At 48.4% G+C, this 24,055-nt stretch overlaps 1 protein-coding gene across 1 annotated transcript in view; it reads left to right on the forward strand.

Annotated features, from left to right (window-relative positions):
• Positions 1–7,189: 7,189 nt before the first annotated feature.
• Slc4a8 (solute carrier family 4 member 8) overlaps positions 7,190–24,055 on the forward strand; it is a 65,078-nt gene continuing 48,212 nt past the window's right edge. Inside the window, exons 1-2 of the mRNA XM_036207701.1 lie at positions 7,190–7,412; positions 20,714–20,795. Of these exons, the coding sequence (XP_036063594.1) occupies positions 7,368–7,412; positions 20,714–20,795 (127 nt within the window). The 5' untranslated portion in view covers positions 7,190–7,367. The remainder of the gene's footprint in view (positions 7,413–20,713; positions 20,796–24,055) is intronic.

Below are 24,055 nucleotides of genomic sequence, written 5' to 3' on the forward strand. Positions count from 1 at the left end.
GTGATTTTCACGGGTCAGGCCAACTAGAGTTATGTTTGTTGGAAACCACACAATTAAGTGGAATGCATTTGTGTGTGTGTGTGTGTGTGTGTGTGTGTGTGTGTGTGTGTGTGTGTGATATTTATTTATGGGTTTTTTGAGACAGGGTCTCTCTATGTTGTCCTCACCATCATTGGAACTCTCTATGTAGCCCAGGCTGGCCTCAAACCGAGATCTGCCTGCCTGTGCCTCCTAAGTGCTGGCATAAAAGGCAGGCATGAGGATTCAGGGTAGGAGCCTGGAGCCAGGAACAGAAGCAGAGATCATGGAGGAAGGCTATTTAGCAGTGGACTGACTTGCTCTCATAGTTTTGTTCAGCCTATTTTCTTATCAACCCTGGACCACCTACCCAAGGGTGGTCCCATCCACAATAGGCTGTCTTCCTACGTCAATCATTAATCGGGGTGATGTCTCTCAGGCTTGCCTACAGGCCATCCTGATGGGGAGAAACTCCTCAGGCGACTCTAGCTTGTTTCAAGTTGACAAAAACCCACAGAAACACCTGTGGCCCGGCTGCATGCAGGTCTCATGTACCTGTACTCCCTTGCTGGCTAGTGAACAGCCGGCTTCCCCAGATCACAGAGCCCCACCCAGCTGTGCCACCTCTGTCTCCATAAGGAGATGGCGTGGAAAGCACAGCACCTGTGCCCTAGCAATGCTCAGCAGTCAACTGCCAAATGGGTACAAGAGGGCAGTACCAGCTCTACTTACATCTTTACCAAAAGTCAAAAGGCAGATGCTCAGCTTTTCTCTTCCTTCCTTCCTTCATCCAAGGAGGGCCAGCACACACACACACCCCAACAACATACACTCCCCCACCCCCACCAAACACACACACACACACACACCCAACACACACCCAACACACCCCCCACCAAACACACACACACATACCAACAACACACACACACTCAAACACACCCATTCCCACCCCCACCTCCACCACATACACCCTACACACACCAAACACACACACACACACACACACACACACACACCACCAACACACCCACACCCAAACACCCTCCCACCATACCCACCACACACACACACACACACACACACACACACACACACCCAACACACACCCAACACCCCCCCCCACCAAACACACACACACATACCAACAACACACACACACTCAAACACACCCATTCCCACCCCCACCTCCACCACATACACCCTACACACACCAAACACACACACACACACACACACACACACCACCAACACACCCACACCCAAACACCCTCCCACCATACCCACCACACACACACACACACACACACACACACACACACACACACACACTCTGCCTGAGCTCTACAGGGCTTGGAATTTGCTGCCACCTTAAGGCCAGGCCAGGCCCGAGGGCTCGAAGTGAGCCAAGAACTTCCTGCCTGAGTGTCACAGATCTTATCCCGAGAAGAGAAGATATGGAGGGAAACTACTTTAAACAAACATTTGTGAGCAGGGTTAGGCTTGGTTAGAAACAGATAAGACAAATGTGTTTAGCATAACATAAAAGGGCTCAGACTTGGTATCTAGAGCTTTGGCAAGTGGTCCTCTGCGAACACCTGCTTCTTGCAAATTCCCGAGGCCGGCTTTCCATCGGGTCCTGGAGTCCCACAGCTCCTTTTCTCGAGCCTTCACGTACATGTGACAATTTCCTATGACATGTTTTCCTGGTTTGTTCTGCTCTCTCCTTTCCCTCCTCTGCTTTTGTCTAGATGTCTTAATCAGAGTTGCAAAGAAGGCGGGGGTGGGGCAGGTCTTTGCCTCTGTGCTTCATCTCAGAGTCTCGCTTAGTCTGGAGCCAGGTGTAAATGAGTCGGGCACAAGGAAGCTCTCTGGATGGTGCTGATGGTGAGGGGGAATGATCTGCAGTCAGGAGCTGAGGCTCAGGGTTTTTTTTTTGGTGGCGTTTCATTTTCTTTCCTGTGACATGCAGTGTTCCAGGCTGGCAGCATGCTGTGAACAAAGAAAATTGCATTCTCTCATCCCGTTAGATAGGCTGTGAGTTGGCAGAGGCTGAAAGCAAATCGTGCGCCTGCTTAACCTTTCCAGCATGACAAAGAAGACCCCTCCCCCGCACCTGCCCTCTCTTCCACGGGAAGTGTTCCCAGACTGTGTGCGAACAAGACCTAATTAAGTCTTTCCTGGATCCATCTTTTCCTCCAACCTTTCCTTGGGCTTAGGTGTGTAATTAGAGAACTATCAAGAGACAACGTTTTTCCTGACAGAAAAGGCTGGGATGTAGCTCAATCGGTAGAGTGCTCTCCTAGCATGTACAGTGTGCCCTGAGTTCCATCCTCAGTGCTGGGGTGAGGTGGGGTTGGGAGTGGGGGTGGGGAGAAACAAACAAACAAACAAACAAAGAAACAAAATCCAGTACAGGATGCAGCTGGAGAGCCTGGGGAGTAGTCTAGAGGTAGAGGCTCTGGCCTAGCGTAGGCAAGGTCCCTGACTGGATGCCAAGCACAGGAGCAGAGAGAAGCAAGCTGACAGGAAAAATTAAGATGCTTTTGATGAAAAAAAAATTGTTTGCAATTATAGAACATTTTCTCAGATGTTTTGTTTCATAGTTAAGACTCTCTCACACACATGCATACAATTCACACATACACACATGCATACAATTCACACAGATACATGCATACACATTCACACTCACATACTCATATGCATTCACACTTTCGTGCTCACATACTCACACTCACACACATAAAGACATTTTGGTTGAGGATAGAACATGTGAACAATGGTGATTCTTTAGTATTGTATGACTGAGTAATGTGGCAGTCCTCTTAGTTTGTGTAGGTAGACTCCATTTGTGTGAAGTTCATGCACAGTCATGGACTTGCCCACCAGTGAGTTTCTCAGAACCATCCTTGCCCCCCCCCCCCATGTTAGATTTGTGTGCTCTGTGTACTTACCCGGAAAGAAACTTAAATGATTTATCCTGTATCCAGGAGTTGTTTTTTTTTTTTTTTTTAGATTTATTTATTATGCATACAGTATTCCACCTGCATGTGTCCCTGCAGGACAGAAGGGGGCACCAGATCTCATTACAAGTGTTGTGAGCCACCATGTGGGTGCTGGGAATTGAACAGTCGGTGCTCTTAACCACTGAGCCATCTCTCCAGCCCTGTATCCAGGAGTTTTAAGATCCACCTCTTTCTCCCAAAGTGTGAGAGGAGAGAGAAGCAGAGACAAGAAGACATAAAGAGAGGGTGGGGTCTGTACAAGACAGGGGAGCCCCCTGGGAGGAGTGTAAGCAGATTCTATGCTGGACCAGATGTACCTGACCTTGGCTCCCAGCATCCCCGTGCACTTCCTGCCCTGGCAGGGTGACCTGGGGCCACTGTTCTCTAAGCTCCAGTTTCGCATCTGTGAAATGGGATGACAGAATCTACTTCACAAGCTGTGGCAAGGGTTAGATGAGGTCATCCCCATCATGTCCTGTGAGTTTGGTGTGTCTGTGTGGTTCTGTCTCCGAATGTGTGTTTTGGCAATTTCCTGTCCACTTTATTCCCATTCCAGGCCAATTGCAGGCCCCACAAGGGTCTGATAGTGCTGTTCCTTAGTTGAATGTTTTTTTTCCAGCTCCGCCAGGACCCATTTGCTGGCCAGGCTCAGTCACTCATTTGCACTTTTTACACCAGTGTAGGGATGTAAGTCTTACGCTAAGACTGAAGCCTGGTACCATGCCAGCCCAGCTTGGGAAGGGAAGATGAGCCTTAGGAGAGGGTCTGCAGGGTTCCCTTAGCAGCGGCCTCCTCCGCTCTGGCTCTGGACTACATCCCTTTTGTAATTCTCACAAGAGGCCAGAAGATGGGGCTCTTGACCCTGAAGTCAAGGGCCAGAGGCTCTGCCTCCACATCTGAGCTAAAGGGCTCCTAGAAATCATATCCCTTGCCCTACCCTGCCCTCTTTCACTGTGGCTGAGACCTGTTTTATGGGTGGTGAGGCATTCAGCCACATCCTCCCTTTGGCTGCCAGCCTTGGCGTCTCTTGAAGTTTAGTCTAATGAATGCCCTGCTTCAGGTCTGCCCTATAATTCATCTGGCAGCTTTCTCAAGATAGTGCAGCACACTGTCCAGGAACTCCAGGGTCAGACAGGCTCACCTTGACTCATTTGTCTCACTAGGCTGTCCTCAGCTCCACAAAGAGGCGTCCCGTCCCCTGTCACATGACCGGCTCCTTCTGTCACATAGCCGTGTGCTTTCCTTCACGGTGGCTGCCATAACCTACAACAGTCTTGTTGACTTAATTCCTGTCTCCTCTCTAAATTCTAAGTCCCAAGGGTGTAAGGTTTTTCTCACTGCTGGTTCCCCAGCTCCAGACACCCAGAGCTGGGTACAGGGGATCTCAGCAAGGCCATTTTAATCCACAAAGGATGATCCAGTCCCTGCCTAATGACTGCCTGATCTAGACATTGTTTAGTTTTTCTGTGACTCAGCTTTCTCCACAGTGGAGCAGAGAGAATAGAGATGCCATGGCTACTGCCAGGAATGACAGGCACATTTTATACCGTTAGGTCCTGGTGCATGCAAGGGCTCCCTAAAACCTTTAGCAGCCTAATTTTCTATTAAACAAGGGAAATGAAGTCTGGACTCATTATCCATACCCCACAGCCTGATAAGAGCATTGTATAGTGGTAACCCTCACTCCTACTGTTCTTTTCAACATAACTTGCTGTGTTGGCCTGGTTGTGGCTACCCGGCATTCGTTACCACTCTTAAATCCTTGCCCCAGACTGGAGTGCTTGCTTGCTCTCTTCATTTTGGCTCAATAAAATGGGTGCACACGCACACATGCCATGCTGTGCATGTGGAGGCCTGAGGACAGCTCCCAAGAGTTGGTTTTCTTTTTATTTCATGTAGGTTCTTCAGATCAAACTCAGATAATGAGGCTTGGCGACAACTGCCTTTACCTACTGGACCTCATTACATTTATAGGGAGATTGAAATGAATGTACATATATGTGCAACCTCTTAGATGCTTAGCATCCTTTAAGGCTATGCAGAGGCATGAGGAAAAAAATCATTGTGTGTTGGGGAATATTATTTTAAAGTGTGTTACTTTTTTTTTTTTTTAGAGACAGGGTTTCTCTGTGTAGCTTTGCACCTTTCCTGGAACTCACTCTATAGTCCAGGCTGGCCTTGAACTCACAGAGATCCACCTGCCTCTGCCTCTGCCTCTGCCTCCCGAGTGCTGGGATTAAAGGTGTGTGCCACCACTGCCTGGCTTACTTTTGTTATGCTGCATTTGTTCAACTCTGTGGAGCTGTGTTACTGTGCCTGTCTAAAACACCTGATAGTCTAACAAAGAGCTGAACGGGCCAACAGCAAGGCAGAAGAAAGGATAGGCGGGGCTGGCAGGCTGAGAGGATAAATGAAGGAGAAATCTGGGGAAAAAGAAGTAGCCAGAGAAGGAGGAGGACTCCAGGGACCAGCCACCCAGCTACACAATCAGCAACAGAGTAAGAAACAAAGAAAGGTATACAGGAAAGAAAAGGGAAAGCCCAGAGGCAAAAGACGGATGAGATAATTTAAGGAAAGTTGGCAAGAAACAAGCCCAGCTAAGGCTGGGTATTCGTAATCAGGAATAAGTGTGTGTGTGTGTGTGTGTGTGTGTGTGTGTGTGTGTGTGTGTTTTACACATTCCTGTGTGACTCTTGTGTGAGGCCAGAGGTCTGTGTCAGATGTCTTCTTCAATAGCTCTCCGTTTATTTTTTTTAATGTGCATTAGGGTTTTGCCTGCATGTATGGCTGTGTACCACATTCATTTCTTGTGCCTGAGGAGGCCAGAAGAGGTGGACTGATTCCCTACAACTGCCATTATGGATGGTTGTGAGCCACCATGTAGGCCCTGGGAACCCAACCCAGGTCCTCTACAAGAGCAAGCCATCTCTCCAGCCCTCTCCACCTCTCACCAGCTCTGGAGCTGGTCATGGATTGGTCTGGACTGGTTGGGTAGCAAGCTCCAGAGGCCCCTGCTTTCTCTACTTTTCCCAGCAATGCAGATACGAGCTTTTGCCTCCAGACCCAGATTTTCCTTGGGTTCTGGGCACTGGACTCAGGTCCTTATACTTACAAAGAACTTCTTAGATGCCACCCCCACTCCAGAACTATAGTTTCTTTTTAGGGACATCTAGGCTCAGTCTTATTTCCAGTTTGGGTGATAATACAAAGAATGATATTCGGAAGTTGATTTTTTTTTTTTTTTTGAGATAGGATATCACCATGAAGTCCAGGTTGGCCTTGAACTTGCTGCTGGCCTGCCTCAGTTCCTTGAACGCTACAGGAGAGGCCCGCACCACCACAGGGTTGAACTTTGGCTTGTCACATTCCCTTCTGCGGTTTTGGCAGAGGCTGAGAATGATTTGCAGTGGTCCCTTTCCCCCTAACAGTGTGGATTCACCTCCAGTCTCAAGTGATAGTGCATGTAAGACAAAAGGCCTCGGATGATTAACTACTTTGTTTTCTTTTAAAACCAGATCAAATCGAACACGTTACTCATCATTTGTAACTTTGCCTCAGATCTGTTAGTTCTGCTGTTAGAAAATAATTTGTCTTAAAACATTTTTTTTTTTTTTTTTTTGGACAAGTTGAAATCATCCTCAGCTCAAACTCCACTGTCTGCTGCCAATCTGAGAGGCAAGGGAAGCCTAAGTCTCATAGCCTGTGGAGGGGCCCGACTCTTCCCTGTCTGCTGCTCTTTAACGCCTTTCAATCTGGCCACTAGCTCAAGGGTTAACAAGTAATTTTAGGAGCCCTCTCTTCTTATCATTGCTTCCTCCTGCCATCTTGGTTTCTGAGGGAAATTTTCTCCTGATTTAAAACCTATCCTCCGAGGAATAAAATCAGGGGAGGCAAACCCGACACTCTCCCGAGAGTCAGGTGCAACTGCCTACAGAGGACGTTTGTGATTTTGGTTCCTAGCAAGAGGTTGGAGGGACCGCTGAGCCCAGAGAACTCCCGCACCGGTCCAGGGAGGGCGGGGGGAGGCGGTTTCCACGGCAACCGGCCCTGGGAGGGGTTGGCTCTCTGGCGCCCTCCTCCCCTCTTCCCGGTAGCCCAGGGTACCGCCGGACAGCGTCCTCCCGTGCTCCGCGCCCTGATTGGCTGCTCGGGCCGCTCTCTGATTGGCTGCGGCGGGCGCCTCGCCGGCTGGTGGCTATGAAGGTGGCGCCGGTTGATGGTTGACGGTTGGCTTCAGGGTTGGGGGTCGCCGCGCGTGCGATCGGCTCACCCAGGACCAGGGGGCGAGGACTGCTGCAGCTCAACCTGGATCCCACCGGCGAGCCCAGGCTCCGCCCGGCCATGCCCGCCGGGAGCAACGAGCCGGACGGCGTCCTCAGCTATCAGGTGGGCCCCGCCTCCCGCTCCTCCCCGGCTCAGCCTGGGTCCTCTGCCCACCGCCCGGCTGCGGCTGCGGCTCCGGCTCCTGCCGGGGCTCCAGGCGTGTCCCCGAGGGCCGGGGGAGGCTGGCGTGGGACGCCAGGGGGCGCTCCGGCGGCCGGGGAGGGTGACCTTGGGCCGAGCCCGGAGCCGCCGGCACCGCCGCATCCCCTGCGTCGCCTGCTGCCCGGTGTCCCGGAGCAGTGACCTCTGTCCGCGGGTCCCCTTTGGCGTCAGACGCCGGCTTCTGGCCTTGCCTCCACCTACCGTAGGTGGACGAGAGGGTATCCGGGGACCTTCGCGGGTCATTGTGTTTTTATTCTGCTTCCTCAGTGGCTCAGAGGAAGCCTTGCAAAGACCCGGAGGCTGGGAACAGCTCCTGAGAAGGTGGCCGGCTTTGTGCATCCCCGCCCTGCTGCCCAGACAGCTGGCAAGTTCTGGGTAGGGATGCACATGGACCCGGGAAGCGGTGAGGGGTCAGGAACGACACCACCAACCTTCAGTAGAACCGCAGGGGTGGCGAATATTAGGAAGCGTTGGACTAGGTTATATTAAGAGTCTGTGGGTTCAAGTCCCAGTCTGTTTCTCATAGGCTTCGTGACCTTTTTTGCGCAAGCCTGCTGGCCTCTTTGAACCTCGGCTTCCCCATCTATTAAAATGGAAATAAATAAACTAGTAATCTTTGTACGGGTTACTTTACAGGGCTGTTTTAAGGACTCTGTCGGTTTATTGTGTGAGCCTTAGTAAATGAGTGGTAGCTCTTTGGAGTCTTACCCTACCCCACCGCCACTTTCTTAAACCTCGATCAGGTGTGATTGCTGCCCTGGAAAGAGGGTTTGAAGGAGGGAAGGGAATCAGGAAGGGTGACGGGACTTGGAAGCAAATGCCACACATGTTGACATCGGGAGTGGGGTCTAGGGAGAGGCAGGGAAAACTTCCTGAGTGTAGCAAGATGGGTGTGACACTCCCTACCTCTCCCAGGCAACAGTCTTTGCTTGCCAGTCACAAGAATGAATAGATCTAAGATTTTGGGGAGATCTTTCCATATCTATATCTCATGACATTCTATGATATAGTCAACTTCCGTTTGGGAGACAGGGAGCAGACAGAGGCCACGGTCTTGCCTGTCCCAGCTGGTGGGGAAAGCGGAGAGCTTTTTTGTTTGTTTGTTTGTTTTGCCTTTGGTAGTGCTGGGGATGGACTGCCTCCTAACTTGCTAGGCAAACACTCTACCGCTGAGCCATATCTCCAGCCTAAGGTAAGAGGGGTGTGTGTGTGTGTGTGTGTGTGTGTGTGTGTGTGTGTGTGTGTTGGCCAGAGTTTGATATCTGGTGTCTATCACTCTAAATTTATTTATTTATCTATTTATTTATTTATCTCAAGACATGGTTTCTCTGTGTAGCTTTGGTGCCTGTCCTGGATCTCACGCTCTGTAGAACAGGCTGGCCTCGAACTCACAGAGCTCCTTCCTAGCTCTATGTCTAGAGTGCTGGGATTAAAGGTGTGTGCCACCTCCGCCTGACTGCCTTTATTTATTGAAACACATTCTTGCACTGCACCTGGAGCTTGCCATTTCAGCTGGCCAGTGAGTCCTTGGGATCTGCTTGTCCGTCCCCTCCCTGCTCGTGCCTCCCCTGCCCTGCAGTGCTGGGGGCCCAGACAAGCACTGCCCTGCTGGGTTCTTCATGGGAGCGGGTCCAAATTCAGGTCTTCATACTGTGCAGCTGTGGGCCTAATGCTCGGAGCCTGAGGCAGGAGGAACATCTTTTTGGGGTTAACATAGACTACGTGATGAGACCCTGTCTCAAACAATGCGCACAAAGGAAATGCGTTATTATAAACTCGGGTGCTCTGACAGCTTCTCAGACAGTCCTCTGAGAGCGTACATGATTCAGACCACAGGAGATCTTTCTAAGAAGAAAACTGGGCCAAAGGTCTGAAGAATGAATATAACCGAAGGAACGGGGGAGTCAGAGAACTTGGACACAGAGAACAGGATGTGCAGAAGTCCTGTGGCAGATATGGGGTGTGTTCTGCAAGGACAGTGTAGGAGAACCACAGGGGACAGTGAGGAAATGGTGAGGTGTGCTCTGTGTACATAACGTAGCAAGACACTGTGGCTGACACTGAGGAATTGATATTCGTGTGAGGACCAAGGGCAGTCATTGGTGAGCTTTAGGCAAATGAGGGAAGGTGAGGCCCGAGAGAGAGCTCAGGAGACACACAATGAGGTCCTGACGAGGTTTCCTCTGCTGAAAGATGTCTCTGGCTGCCGTGGGCGATGGGGCTGGGATGTGAGGAGACCCCGTGTTTAACATGCACAGTGTGTGCAGGTTTTGTGGAGTACACATCACCCTCAGGTTTCTGTTAATGGTCTGTGGTTTGTGTTCTGGACAGACAGTAAGTATGTCCTTTACACAAAGCTAAGACACTTTATGGGTCGTGGAGTGCAGAAAGAAAAGAGAGGAACAGGCAGGTCCTTGTGAAGTCAGGCATTAGACAGAGGAGGTTGAGATTTAGGGAGGGAAAGAGAATGGGGGCTGGGAGGGGGAGGAAATGGGGATGGCCCAGAGGAGACACAGTTAACCGATGGGCAATGCCCTTTGTGGCCAAACCTCCTGTGTGCCACTGAGAGAGCTGGACCTGCAGAGTGAGTGACTTGATGGAAGCAGAGAGGTTCCAGACATCACATCCCCCACACCACGAGTCTAGACTGTTTTCTCAGGGCTGGACTCCTGCCCTTCTGACTGACTCTACAGCCATTCTCCAATGTCCAGCCAGCGGGGCTTAGTGCTGCAAGCCAGACCCTCCCTGGCATGTCCTCTCTTGAAATCTGTCAGTGGCTTCCGGTGCATTTTAGAATAAAATCCAAACTCTGCCATGGCTTACCAAGGTTTGACATGATCAAGGCTTTGCCCACTGTCCCTGGACTCCTCCTCTCTCTCACCATGCACTCCGACTCTGGCTGGCTTTGTGTTTCTTTGGTACGTCAGGCTCCCTCCCAGCTCGGGAATTTGTCCTCTTTTTTGGGACACTGTTCTAGCTTGACCTCCTCTTGACTCATTTGTATCTCCTGAAGAATAGCTTCCTCTGACCTCCACCCCGAGTCACACTCCTCCGTGGGATCCTCTTTGTGTCTCTCTCCCTAGCACATTGCGTGTGAGTGTTCCTGTCGTGATGCCCTGTTAGGTAGAAGTTTGAGGAGGGCAGGGCAGTGGCAGCCAGTCCTGTCTCACACACTGCCTAACGTCTAGTTGGTGCTCAGATGCTGAGTTAGTGAATGACTCTTGGGTCCAAGGCTAAAGCGTTTTTCTTAGGAGCTCGAGGTCTGCCAGGCGGGATTGGCATGAAGCAGTCTGTGGCTCACACACAAGCTCTCTCTTCTTTGATATGGTGCCTTTGCTCAGGTTGGCAAGCTGCAGGATCTGTCCCCTCCTCTGAGGAATTCCATCCTGACCTTGCAGGCTGGCTCCAGGTAGCTCTGCCGGAATCTGCTGCTCATTCTCCTCTGTTCACACAGCTGCCACGTGCTCGTTTTCACCCCTGCTGGACCACGGAAGCCCCTTTCTGCCACTTACCTGGCACTTCCCTTTATTACTGTGTTGGCACCGAGTGCTTCCTGTGTGCCAGGCACCATGCTGGGTGCTTTCCATGTATTCTCATGCTTACCTTTTCTTCTTTAGTTACAGAGAGGCTGAGGGTTGCACCCACGCCTCAAACTCACCTCTCAAACTCAGATCCCCGTGAACTTTTTCTGTAGCTCTGAGAATTATGCACCTTTATTGTACCTACTTCACAAATAAAGAAATGGAAGTGTAGTGAGGGGCAGTGACTTCTGGAAAGGGCCGACTGCCTCTCTCCAAACGCTGAGCCCTCAATCACTGTGCATTACCACAGCTGTAGCCTTGCCTAGAGCAGCCTTGTTGTAGCCTAGAGCAGCGCCTGGCCCTGAGTGAGCACCAGAGGTACTTGGGAAAGCTTACAAGGAATGTATTAGAGTGCAGCTGACTGGAGTGAGGGAGCCCGAGGCTGCTGGCATGGTGTAGGCTGTGTTAACGTGGCCTACATCATCCACCTCAATAAGCTCTCTAGGGGCATTACTGACATTTTAGGAAAGATGAGCTCTTCAAAGGGGGCAGCAATAGAGGAAGGTGACCAGGCAGCTTTAGGGAAAGCCCCTTTGTGCTGGATCATCTTAAAGCCTCACAGATCTTCTGATCAGCACTTTCAGAACTGACCAAAAGGAAGAAGTGTTGGGAGGTTGGTCACTGTGGCATCTAAGGAAGGTAGTGCCTGGTGTCGCTGGGATGTCCAGGGAGCGTGGAGACTGTAGGAGGTGAGGTTACCACTGGGACGTCCAGGGAGCGTGGAGACAGTGGCGAGGAAGCCTGGCTTTTATGTACATCACCCCTGGAACACTTTGTAGAAATCTTTAGAATACCAAACCCAAACCCTGGAGCTGGCCATAGGAGCAAATGACTGTGATCCCAGCACTTGGAAGGTAGAAACATGAAGGTTAGTTCAAGGTCAAAGCCAGGGAGATGATGCAATGGATAGAGCATTTCTGGACAAGTGTGACCATTTGAGCTTGAACCATGGGGCCCATGTACAGGTGCAAGGAAAGACAGACTCACAGAGTTGTCCTCTGACCCCAGTAGATGCACCATGGCAAGCACACACACACACACACACACACACACACACACACACACACAGAGTTGTGTAATACTTTAAAAAAGATAGATCAGCAGTTAAGGATACTTGATGCTCTTGCAGAGCACTCTAGTTCAGTTCCCAGCAGCCACATGGTGGCCACACAACCGTACCTCCAGCTCCAGGGGCGCTGATGCCCTCTTCTGAAACTAGGCGCAAGTGCTGCACACATATAGTTGCAGGCAAAACACTCATACACATAAATCTAGAAAAAAAGTTCACAGTTAATCTTGGCTACATAGAGACTTCAAGGCCAGCCTGGGCTATGTGAGACTTTGGCTAAAGAAACAGCAAAGAGACATTGGCAAACCCTGGCATGTGGGTGATAACTGGGAAGTACAGCTGATGGGAAGAAGATCACACCTATCTCTTACGGTAGGTAGACCTGAAACAAATTCGCAGAACAAGAGTTTGTGGTGTCCAGTGACTTTGGCACACAGAACACAGTACATAATATTTGTTGAACAAGTGAATGAGAGCAGATCAGCTTCCTGAGGGGCACGGCTAGTTTGTGGTAAGCAGATGATAAGTACTTTGCTCAACACTACTGGACAGAAATGCCAATCCTAGATGGAAGTTTTCCCTGTCACCTCATTGCAGTAGACAATCCAGACCCCATAACCTCTCCCAACACCTAAGTGATGTGAGAACCGTGGGTATCCTCTGTCAGGCTCCGCCAGCTCTGCTGGGGAGCTTTGTAGGAGAGCTGTGGGCTGACTTGCCAAGCAGACTTGGGCAGCAAACAGGGGCAGTTCAGGCTGTACATTTACTTCCTTCAGAGCCTTAGATAACCATCTCAGTGTTGTTTGCCTTGGCAGGGTAGCCAGGGCCCACAGCGAGTCAGTTCTAAATCTGCTGCTAGGTTACGGCAGCACACCTTAGATAACGGAGCCGTGGTCATTTCCCATAAGGTAAGAACCAGTTCACTGTAGCTTTGGTAGTTAGGGAGTCAAAATAACACACTACACAAGCCTCTTATTGCTTCCATGACACTACCAGAGGCTGAGTGCCTCAAACAACATGTGTGTACGTGGGAACAGTTCTGCAGTTGAGAACCTGATACCTGTGCTTGTGAGCATAAACTGTCACCAGGGTTGGGCCTCTGGAAGCCTCTGGACAGAATCTCTTTGTTTACATCTTGTTAGACTAAGACCTGCCCGAATTCTTCGGCTTAGTTTCCTCCCTCCATGCTTCCTGCTTCAGGCCGGAAAATGTGGTTCCTCAGTCCCTGATTCCCCCCTCAGATCTCTCTCTGTCTCTGTCTCTCTGTCTCTGTCTCTCTCTCTCTGTCTCTCTGTCTGTCTCTCTTTCTCTGTCTCTCTGATTCCACTTTTCTGCTTCTCTCTTCTGTGGATGATGTTTTGGAAAATATTTACATGGGTGAGAGTTTTCCTTGCATGTGTGTGGGTGCTCCATGTATGTAGTTACCACAGAGGCCAGAAGAAGGCACTGGGTTCCCTGGAACTGGAGTTACAGGTGGTTATGGACAGTCATGTGGGTGCTGGGAACTGAAGCCAGGTCCTTGGCAAGAACAAGAAATGTTCCTCCTACCCAACGGACCATCTCTCCAGCCTCAAAAAGAAAGGCTCTTCCTTTGTAGTCCAGGCTGGTCTGGAATTCACCGTGTAGACCAGGCTGGCCCTGAACTTGTGATCTCACTGCTTTAGTCTCTCAGGTCTTGGATTACAAGCATGGATCACCACACCTGGCTTTACAATGCTTTTGATTTCATGAGGTTACTTTGTGGTTTTCATGAGTTTCAATGGTCTTATTGGAGGTCAGTTGATCAGCGGTGTGACCTTTACCTGTAATCTTAATTCTCTTTTGCCAGGTGAAGTCACAAACTCGGAGGCCACTGGGGATTAGAGGTGCATCTCTACAGGGGCCGTTACTCTCCACGTCTGTCCTAAATAGGGGTGACTCTAAGTGGGGTTCAAGGAAAGAATCAGAGAGCCACTGTGCAGTCTCATTTCCCAGCAGTCTGGTGGAGAGAGGGAAGACGGCTCGCGGCCAGGGTCTCCAGCCAAGAGGCCTTGTGGACCGACCACTCTTTCTGGCTGTAGGGTATCTGTAGGCTGTGTGGAAGTAACTGAGGGCACTCAGTCAGGTCCAACCTTATGACGCGTGGCACATCGTCATCCACTAAGTTCATCCTTGAGAACTGAACAGCCCTTGAGCTACAAAAAGTCACCCAAAAGATCTCCTCTTTGGCTTCATTTGTTTTAATCCAGAGTTAGACATACCACGAGAGAAGTAGAAATATGGGTCAGTCACAGTGACAGGGATTCCCCGGGGCTAGAGTTCAGATGTTCTGTTGACTGAAGAGGCAGATGGAGGAGATGGGGGGCTAGGAAACCACTGGAGGGCTGCTGAGCAGAAGGACACTTGGGTGTGGGAGGTTCTGGGGCACTGACGGCTGGGGAAGGCAGTGTGAATCTCAGCCTGTTCTCACTGTGGGCACGAGTCCATGATTAGGTTTCTGGAGTTCTTAACAATGACCAGTTTCTTTATACATAATTAATAATGAAGGGCTGGAGAGATGGCTTAGTGGTTAAGAGCACTGGCTGCTCTTCCAGAGAACCCAGGTTCAATTCCCAGCACCCACATGGCAGCTCACAACTGTCTGTAACTCCAGTTCCAGGGTTCCCACACACTCACACAGACATATATCCAGGCAAAATATCAATGCACATAAAATAAAAATTAATAAATTATTAAAATTAATAACAAAACTTGAGCCTTCCAGCCCTCAGTGCCTGTGAGATAATATTTAGCCTTGATTAGGACTGTGTTGAAGATTTCGTGAGGTAATAGCTGTAGCAAAAATGGCAGGCGTAAGGGATAACTTCCTAATTCTTCTGTTGACTAGAAACCCAGGAGGTGGGGCTGAGAGTGTCCTCTGTGCGGAGTGCTTGCCTGGGGAACCTGGAACTCTGCATTAGCACTCAGAAAGGCTCTGTTGATGTTTTGTTGTTGTTCTGGGCAAATGATGGTTGGGTGTGGTGGGCATGCAGCATGTAGACGCCCTGGAAACGTTAGCTCCATGGAGTGGGGTGGGGTTGGGGGGTAGAAGAGGCTCTTACCAGAAGGGTGCTGGGGTTCATGTGGGCAGGCCATCACAATCCAGCAAGGACAACAAGGGCAGTGTGTCAGGAAGGGCTCTAAGTGGCCTCTGCCCCGGCCTTCACTGTCCCTGCAGCTTCTTGGCTGTGTCTAGGAGTTGGGGCCATTATGTAATATTCAGCCCTGTTCCATTTGCTCGTTACTGGAAGCAAGGCTTTGATTTACCAGGAGGATCTGACTCATTCTTTTTGAGACAGGGTTTCACTGTGTAGCCCTTGCTGGCCTGGAATACACACACACACACACACACACACACACACACACACACACACACTATATATATATATATATATATATATATATATATATATATATATATATATATATATATATATATAAATACGATCTGCTCAGTCCACATGTTAGCTGTGTGCATATGCTCTCAGGGCTGACCATTCAGTGTTGGACAACTAGTTTAGGGAGGCTCTTTCCTAGAAAAGACCATTTTCCAAGGCTTATAACAGTGCGTTATCTCTCAAGACCTGCCATGCAGTGTCAATGATTTAGTGAAAAAGGTTTATTTTCATTTTTGTTTATGTGTATATGTGTTTGTCTTCCTGTGTGTGTGTGTGTGTGTGTGTGTGTGTGTGTGTGTGTGTGGGCACACATGCTTGTGGAGGACAGAAGAGGGTGTCAGATCACCTAGGGCTGGAGTTACTGGTGGTTGTGAGCTGCTTGATGTGGGTGCTGGGAACCAAGCTCTGGTCCTCTCTAAGACAGCACACGCTTAGCCGCTGAGCTCTCTGTCCAGCCCCCCCCCCCAGTGTCGATGCTTTAGTGTGAATTAACCCCCTCAGCTCTTACCTAGTCCTTGGACCCTCTGATGCAGGTTTAATAGGAGGCATCGTCAGTGACCCACTCGGAGGAAGTATAGAAAAGAGGATTACTTGAAGATTTTTTTCCCAATTCCCTCTCTCCCTCCCTCCCTCTCTCCCTCTCTCCCTCCCTCCCTTCCTTTTTCTCATAGACTTGTTTAATGTGCTTCTAATCTTTCCCAAGTCACAAGCTCCTCTGAGACTCTAGTAAAACTTATGGACAGCCCCACACCACCAAATGTACATGCACACATATTGCCCCTCTCCTCTAAGCATCCGTAGGTTTCCCAGAAGTTTATGGACTCCAAGTTGGTGAATCTTACTTACTGTGAACACAATGGCGGCAGAGCAAATGCCACCAATCTTTGTGGCACCTGCAGCAAGCATAGGCCAGGAGACTGGCATTTCTTGCTCTTCAGTTTAACAGTTTCAGACAGATTTGGCATATGCTTGAAATTTGGGGAAAATTTCAAGTGTATCAAAGGAGAAACATTTGCATAGTGAATCATCACGTACCAATGACTCGGCGTCAGCGATGAACACACAACTTGTTTCCTCTGCCTCCTTCCAGTCTCAAATACCAGCCGAAGGACTCTTTAAAATGTACTGATGACACATTGCAAGATTACTGCCATACTTTGAAAAGTATCTGAGAGGCAGGCAGATTCCTGTGAGTTTGAGGCCAGCCTGGTCTACAAGTGAATTCCAGGATAGCCAGGACTGAGAAACCCTGTCTCAAAAATAAATAAATAAAGAACACAAATAAATACAATAATAAATACAATTGTATATAAATACAATCAAATATCCATTCTGTATAAGTTTCTTGAATTAGTTATAATTATTTTTCTTTTTTAAGCATTAGTTTCTGTGAGCCAGGGCCCCAGTTTACATTCCAGTGTGGCCATTGTAATGCTCTAGCTGCTACCATTCACTGATAGTGGCTGTTTCCTGTGGCAAGGCGAAGGGGATGGACAGTCTGTTAGTGAACTCAGCTGTAGATAACCACGGTAAGGAAACATGAAGTTTTCAAATAGTTGACTTTACTCTTTATTTATATATATATATTTTTTCTTTTGTTTTTTGGTTTTTTTTTTGTTTTTTGTTTTTTTTTCAAGACAGGGTTTCTCTGTGTACCTTTGTACCTTTCCTGGACTAGCTCTGTAGCCCAGGCTGGCCTCGAACTCACAGAGATCCACCTGCCTCTGCCTCCCGAGTGCTGGGATTAAAGGCATGCGCCACCACCGCCAGCTATACTCTTTATATTTTTAATGTTAAAGATGTGCTTTTAAAATTATTGTAACTTAGTTTATATTTTGAGATTATAATATAGTTCCCTTCCCTTTTCCTTCCTCCAGGCCTCTTGATTTATAGTCTTGGAGAAATCTGCCTTCTACCTCCCTTCCTCCCTCTCCATATTCCCACCTTGTCCTGTGCTGTGCCAGCTGTCTGTTGAGAGAGTGCCGACTGTTATAAGTGATTCTGGATATTAAAAACTAGCTTGGTAGCCAACATAATTACTTCTATAAGCTGGGCGGTCCAGGACAGGCACCAAAACTACACAGAGAAACCCTGTCTCAAAAACAGCAACAACATTAACAACAACAAAATTACTTCTATATAACATTTCACCTGGTTTCAGGAGACTCTATGATGACATATAAAGAATTCAGAAACTAATGTCATTCATTAGAAGTTACTTGTCATGTTCTGGACATTTGTCCTGGGTACTGTCTGCTCAGTGGTGGGCAGGAAACAGCACCCTGTCCTGGAGCTTGCAGGGGTGCATGCTGAGTACAGTGTCAGCCACTGTGCTGGACTCTAGGAGACACTCAAGGATGGGGTCTGTGTTCCCAGCTGTTAGAAACTCATGGCCATGTTGGGTGTGGTGGTCTATGCCTGTAAACCCAGCAGAGGTGGGTGGAGTCCTGAGTTCCAGGCCAGCCAGGGCTTCATACTGAGACCCTGTCTTAAAAAACAAATCAAGAAGGAGGGAGAAAGGTAGGTGGGAGGGAGAAGGTTGGGAGGGAAGGAGGAGAGAGGGAGGGAGGGAGGAACTGATGACCTGAAGGATGAGCTAGGTAAGCAGATAACACGTGCAGAATAAGCCAATTGTTTTTCCACTTAAAAATGGTTCCTCATTGGGTGGAGAGATGGCTCATTGGTAAGAACACTGGATGCTCATGCAGAGGACCCAGGCTCAGTTCCTAGCACCCACATGGCTGCTCACAGCAATCTCATCCCTTGTTCCAGGGGATCTTAATGCCCTCTTTTGGCCTCCCCCAACATCTGGCACATAAAGGGTACACAGATATGTAGGCAAAACACCCATACACGTAAAAAACACCCCCACTCATAAAAGACACCCCCACACTTAAAAAATACCAGTGATTTTAAGCCATCTAAAGTGGATGCTGGGAACTGAACTTGGGTTCTATGGAAGAGCAGTGCATACTTGACCACTGAGTGAGCCTTCTCTCCATACCTGAGAATTTCTTTCTTAAACCTGAATTTATATAAAATATTCATAAGATATTCAAGGAAGGCTGCCTTCTGTCTTTGTTTCTTTTTTTTTTTTTTTTCTCCTTTGTAAGTAGTTGTTTAAAAAGGGGATTTGAAGCTGGGCGGCAGCAGCGCACACCTTTAATCCCAGCACTGGGAGGCAGAGGCGGGCGGATCTCTGTGAGTTCGAGGCCAGCCTGGTCTACAGAATGAGATCCAGGACAAGCACCAAAACTACAATGAGAAACCCTGTCTCGAAAAACCACAACAACAAAAGAAAGGGAACTTAGCCTCACACAGACATACATGTAGGCAAAATACTAATGTGCATAAAATTAAAAACAAACCATTTAAAAAAATCAATCTTTTGTAAATATTCTTTCTTTTTAAGATTTTTTTTAAAAATATTTTTCCTTGTGTCTGGGTGTTGCCCATGTCCATGTCTGTGTACTATGTGTGAGGCCAGAAGAGGCGCTAGATTCCTTGGAGCTTATAGATGGCTGTAAACTGTCAGGTGGGTGCTGGGAATTGAACCTGGAGGAGCAGCCAGCTCTTCACCATTGAGCCATCTGTCCAGACCCGTTTATTCTAAAGTATAACCAGGCATTTATGTTCCAGCTGCCCTTACTTTGTTAAAATGTAGCAAGTCACAGTTTTTTCCACTTTGCCTCTAAAACTTAGTATTCTGTCTTAGAGATTTTTTTTTCATAGTAGTAATAACGTATTTTTAAAATGAAAGTAAATTATCAAATTAATCACTCTAAGTGACATTTGACATTCTATTTCTCTAAGAATTTATTTAAGTTAATCTCATTAAAAATATCTTGTCATTGGGGAGCTAGATTGTCTGTCTTCAGCGTTGTGTTGGGGGCCACAGATGAGCATGGTAAAGTGGGGACTTTGAAGAGTGAGTTGGAGATCTGAGCAGAGCGTGGGGGAAGCACAGGCCCACGTGGAGGCGAGAGTGTGCCCGTGTCCCTGTGGTAAAGTAGCCTGGCCAGAGCCACACACCTGGAAAGTAAGTGCCAGAGTATCAGTTCAGTGTGTTTGTCTTAGTAAGTTGATGCCTTGTGAGGAAGGAGGGATGGTGGTCACATTATTTTAAGAAAGTCTTTCTGGCAGCTGGAGAGGTGGCTCAGGGGTTAAGAGCACTGGCTGCTCTTCCAGAGGACCTGGGTTCAATTCCCAGCACCTATATGGCAGCTCACAACTATAACTCTAGTTCCAGGAGATCTGACACCCTCATACAGATACACATGCAGAAAAAACACCAGTGCACATAAACTAACTAACTAAAATCTTAAAAAAAAAAAAAAAATAGATGTACTGAGCACTCACCATGTGAGTGTTCATGTGAGCACTTACTATGTAAACATTTCTGTGCTATATGGGGGCGGCTGTAATCTTTTTTAAATATTTTTTCTATTTGAGTCAGGGTCTCACTGTGCAGCATTGGCTGAACTGGAACTTGTTCTGTAGACCAGGCTGGTCTCTGCCTCCCAAGTGCTGAGATTGGGCATGCAGTATCACACCTGGCTTGTTTTGTTTTGAATTAGGTCTATGTGTGTGAGTATGTGTGCATGAGTGCAGTTGCCATGGAGGCCAGAAGAGGGTGTCAGTCTCCTGGAGTTGGAGTTATGGGCTGGAAACTGCGAGAGCATACACACTCTTAACAACTCCTGGTCTGCATCTCCAGCCCTTGTGTGTATGTTTCATTACTAAGCAGAATTGCAGTATGTCATTGGGACATAAACACTGAGGGCTTAGGTTTGTTTGGAAGTGAGGGGCAGTCGCCATTCAAGGCAAGTGCCTGCTGGTGTTGGCTCTGCAGAAGGTGGCTGGGTCACTGGAGAGGATGGAGCTGCTCAGTCTTAACTACCTTCTACCTTGAGGCATAGTTATTTAATGTGCTTTGGGTCTAGGCTACTCACAGAATGGGAAAGAGAATGGCTGCCATGTTTGCATCTCCTGGTTATTGTGAGGTTCCAACTTGAAAATATATGTAAACCACTGCTTTTCCTCCTCCAGGTATCTCAAAGGAGCCTTGGTTTGAAGTATTTGAATGCATGAATATCGGTGTATTTCTGTAACTGTTTGCATATCTGTTTCAAACAGAGACCAGATGAGGAGGCTGTGGTGGACCAGGGTGGGACCAGTACAGTTCTCAACATCCACTATGAGAAGGAAGAGTTGGAAGGTAAGAACCTGCCTCTTAGTCCTAGTCTTGCAATAAGAGCAGAGATAACAGCACCCCCATGTGTGATAGGCTTATCCCGGGGCCCAGTAGGCAGCATGAGATAGTGCACAGAGAATGTGAGGTGCTCATTTAGTTCACTGACTCTTCATAACTTCACGGAAAGATAAGTATCTATACAAATTTAAAAGAAAATAGAATATCATCAGCTTAAAAGTTCAGTTTGGCTGTAAAACCATTTTTTAAAACCACGTTTCCATTATTGGCTCTTCATTTTCTAACTGTGCCCATTTGTACCAGATTTAAAAAAAAATGTAAACAAGAAAAGGGAATGCAGAAACACACCAGCAAAGACTCGGAGTTCTCAGCACAAAGTTTTGGAAAAACCCCAGTGAGATGGAGGCAGGAGGAGCCATTCTTGTCCCCGACTGTCCCCTGGCTTCTTCTCCTTCCACCTGCCCAACCATGGTTCCTCATTAGAGGTGACATTCCTTTATCCTGGAGGAAGGTTCCTGTGCAAGGAGCTATGTCTGCTCCGTGTGAGATGGTTGTTGCTTCCACTGTACACTGAAGGTTGCAGCAGCTTCCGGCTGCTCAGATGGCTGTGAGGATTTCTCTGCACTGAGTGTTCCCGTCATGGGTTTTATCAACCTTGTGCCACTACAGGGAAAACTCGGCCTTTGGATGGGAAGTGGAGGAAACCTGGGGAGGCGGGCTTCAGCTCGGGCTCCGGCTCTGTGAAGACCTGTGTGTGTGTGGCTCTGCAGAGTCAGTGGTGTTTGGGTAGATCAAGGTCAAGTTCTGGAAGTTATTTTGGCCAGATGGATGAAGGGACAGGGAGATGTGGGAGCAGGAAGTGTGTGCTGTTGCGGGAGGCCTCTGGTGTTAGTACTGCAGAGGGAAGGGCGGCTGCTATAAAGTACCTACTTCAGTGCTGTTATTCCCAGCGGGCAAAAATAAGACCACTACCACAATTTCTGAGATAAAATTGAAGCAAGATTTATTAAATACTGGCCAGGATGATGGACACTGGACAGGTCCATACCCGGGATTACCAGAGTGTGGTGCCAAATTACACTAGCTAGGGGCTTATCAAGGCAAAACCCACAAGACTGTGTACTTCCTGCCTCTGTCCAATCAGGGGCAAGCATACATCCTGACGTATTTCCTGCCTAGGTACCTCCCATCTACTTGAGATCAAGCACATCCTGTGCAGTTGGGGCAACCAAGCTTGTTTACAGAAGTGGAAACAGTGCCTTGTTGTTCATGAACAACAGCCCCAGCATTCCAGGGCAAGTGGGGTACAGGTTAGAAGCAATTTTGTTTTATAAATCCCTTAACCTCAGTAATTTAAACTTAAAACATAATGTAGTCCTCACAGTACCCCAGACACATGTTGGTGCCATTACCCTCTTTAGTAGAGGAGACTACTGCAAGGCAGGTAAAGCCTCCCCCTCCAGGCCCCGGCACCCTGCCTCACCGTGCAGACGTTTCTTGCTGCTGTCCCAACACCTTGAAGTACATCACTAGCAGGTCCGTTGGCCTCCAGCACTTACCCATGGACATTAGTCCTCCCCCCCCCCCCCCAAGTGGATGTGTACAAATACTTTTTTGTGTGCTTGGGAATAGAATAATAAATCTGGGCAAGCTCTCTTGGATTCTGAGGGCCAGGTCCCATCCATCGAGGTCAGCTGAGGCACTGTTGGGAGCGACATCTCCAGATGATGTCATCTCTGTCTGGTGCATGCTCTACTCTGCTAGAAAAACAACCTATGGGACGACAGTTATCGGAGGACATGGGGCTGGGAAATGGCTTTTTATGACAAGATCTTTCTGGAAACTGGACTTTCTTCTGTTAGCACTTAAAAAATATACTACCTAATAGTCCTCCCATGCCCAGACCTGAAATGTCTCAAGAGCAAAGCCTAAGGAGAGGAGAGGGAGTGGGTTTGCTGCCGTGGGCTTGGGCATGCTATGGGTTCCACCAGACTCACTCACTCCAGGTGTAAATACAGGACTCGATGAAGCTGCATGCTGGGTAGTGGTGTTGCCTAAGGGCACAGAGAGAAAAAAACCGGCCCCGCTTTAATGGATAATCCATAAATTGTTTTTTGATTCAGTAATGCGCATGCATTACTCAGGGTTCTGTGGCTGCTAAGAAATCCTGAGTCTTCCTTCTAGTTTATTTCATATGCTCTGTCACGTTCCCTAACACCATTTTCAGAGACGGTGTTAGTGACTGTAGATGTGGGTCTTTTTGAATGAGTTGATTCTATTTGTTAGAGAAGGCTTTTGAACAGCAGCACTCCAAAGATAACTCGAGTGACAGTCAGTAGTACATTTCAGAGTTCTCTCAGCCTCTGTGGAAAACAGGGCACTCCTGTTAGAGGAATGGGTTTTCCCATTTTTTCTGGCAGATCATTACTCCTGATTAAGTGCTAGGTTTATGACTCCTGGTGTCGGCACTATGCCTTCGAATACACTTGAGCAAAGGCTGGACCACTTGGTCATATCTGTAACTTTAAGGAGGTGTGCGTTGTCCCAGATGTAGGACTTCCCCTGTGGTTGTTGACTTTGAGTTACCCTGTAAGCAGAGTATGCATTAGGACTCCCGAATGAGTTGGCATGTGAATGCCTGGTAAACCGCGGCTGCGCAGGTAGTAGTGTGCCACAGCCCGGCTCTGGGGGGGCCTCATCCCTGTGCTTTCTCTTCTGCTCCAAAGGTCCAGTGTCTCTCATTCATGGCTGCTCTCAGTATGTGAGTGTGTGTGTGTGTGTGTGTGTGTGTGTGTATGTGTGTGTGTGTGTGTGTGTATGTGTACATTCTTATTTTTAAAAGCATCAACATCTTTCTTACAAGTTTTACTAAATTAGGATGCTTTATTTGCATGCTGATGGCTTCAGTAGACTCGGTCTGACATTGACTGAAGAATGTGCTTGGTTACATATAGGTACTGGAGGAGATCTAAGCCGGGACCTTGGAAGTTCACAAGTGCATAGTTGGGATAAGGCAGCTGCTCAACTGTACTGTAAGGCAGAAAAAAGGGCAGGAGAAAAGCTTTAGCTAGGGTAACATGGAGGAAGGTGACCACACTTCTCACCGAGGAAATTAGAGATAATGCCAAGGAGGCAGGTGAGTTGGCGGTGACTCGGGTGAATGCATGTGCAGAAGGCGCCAACAGGCTTGAGGAAGGGCAGCCTGGCTGAGGTAAAGAATAAAGTGCTGTGGATGCAGCAGCTGGGGAAGGCAGAGGGAGCTGGAA

This window comes from Onychomys torridus, chromosome 16, assembly GCF_903995425.1.
Source record: "Onychomys torridus chromosome 16, mOncTor1.1, whole genome shotgun sequence".
Classification (NCBI taxonomy): Eukaryota; Metazoa; Chordata; class Mammalia; order Rodentia; family Cricetidae; genus Onychomys; species Onychomys torridus.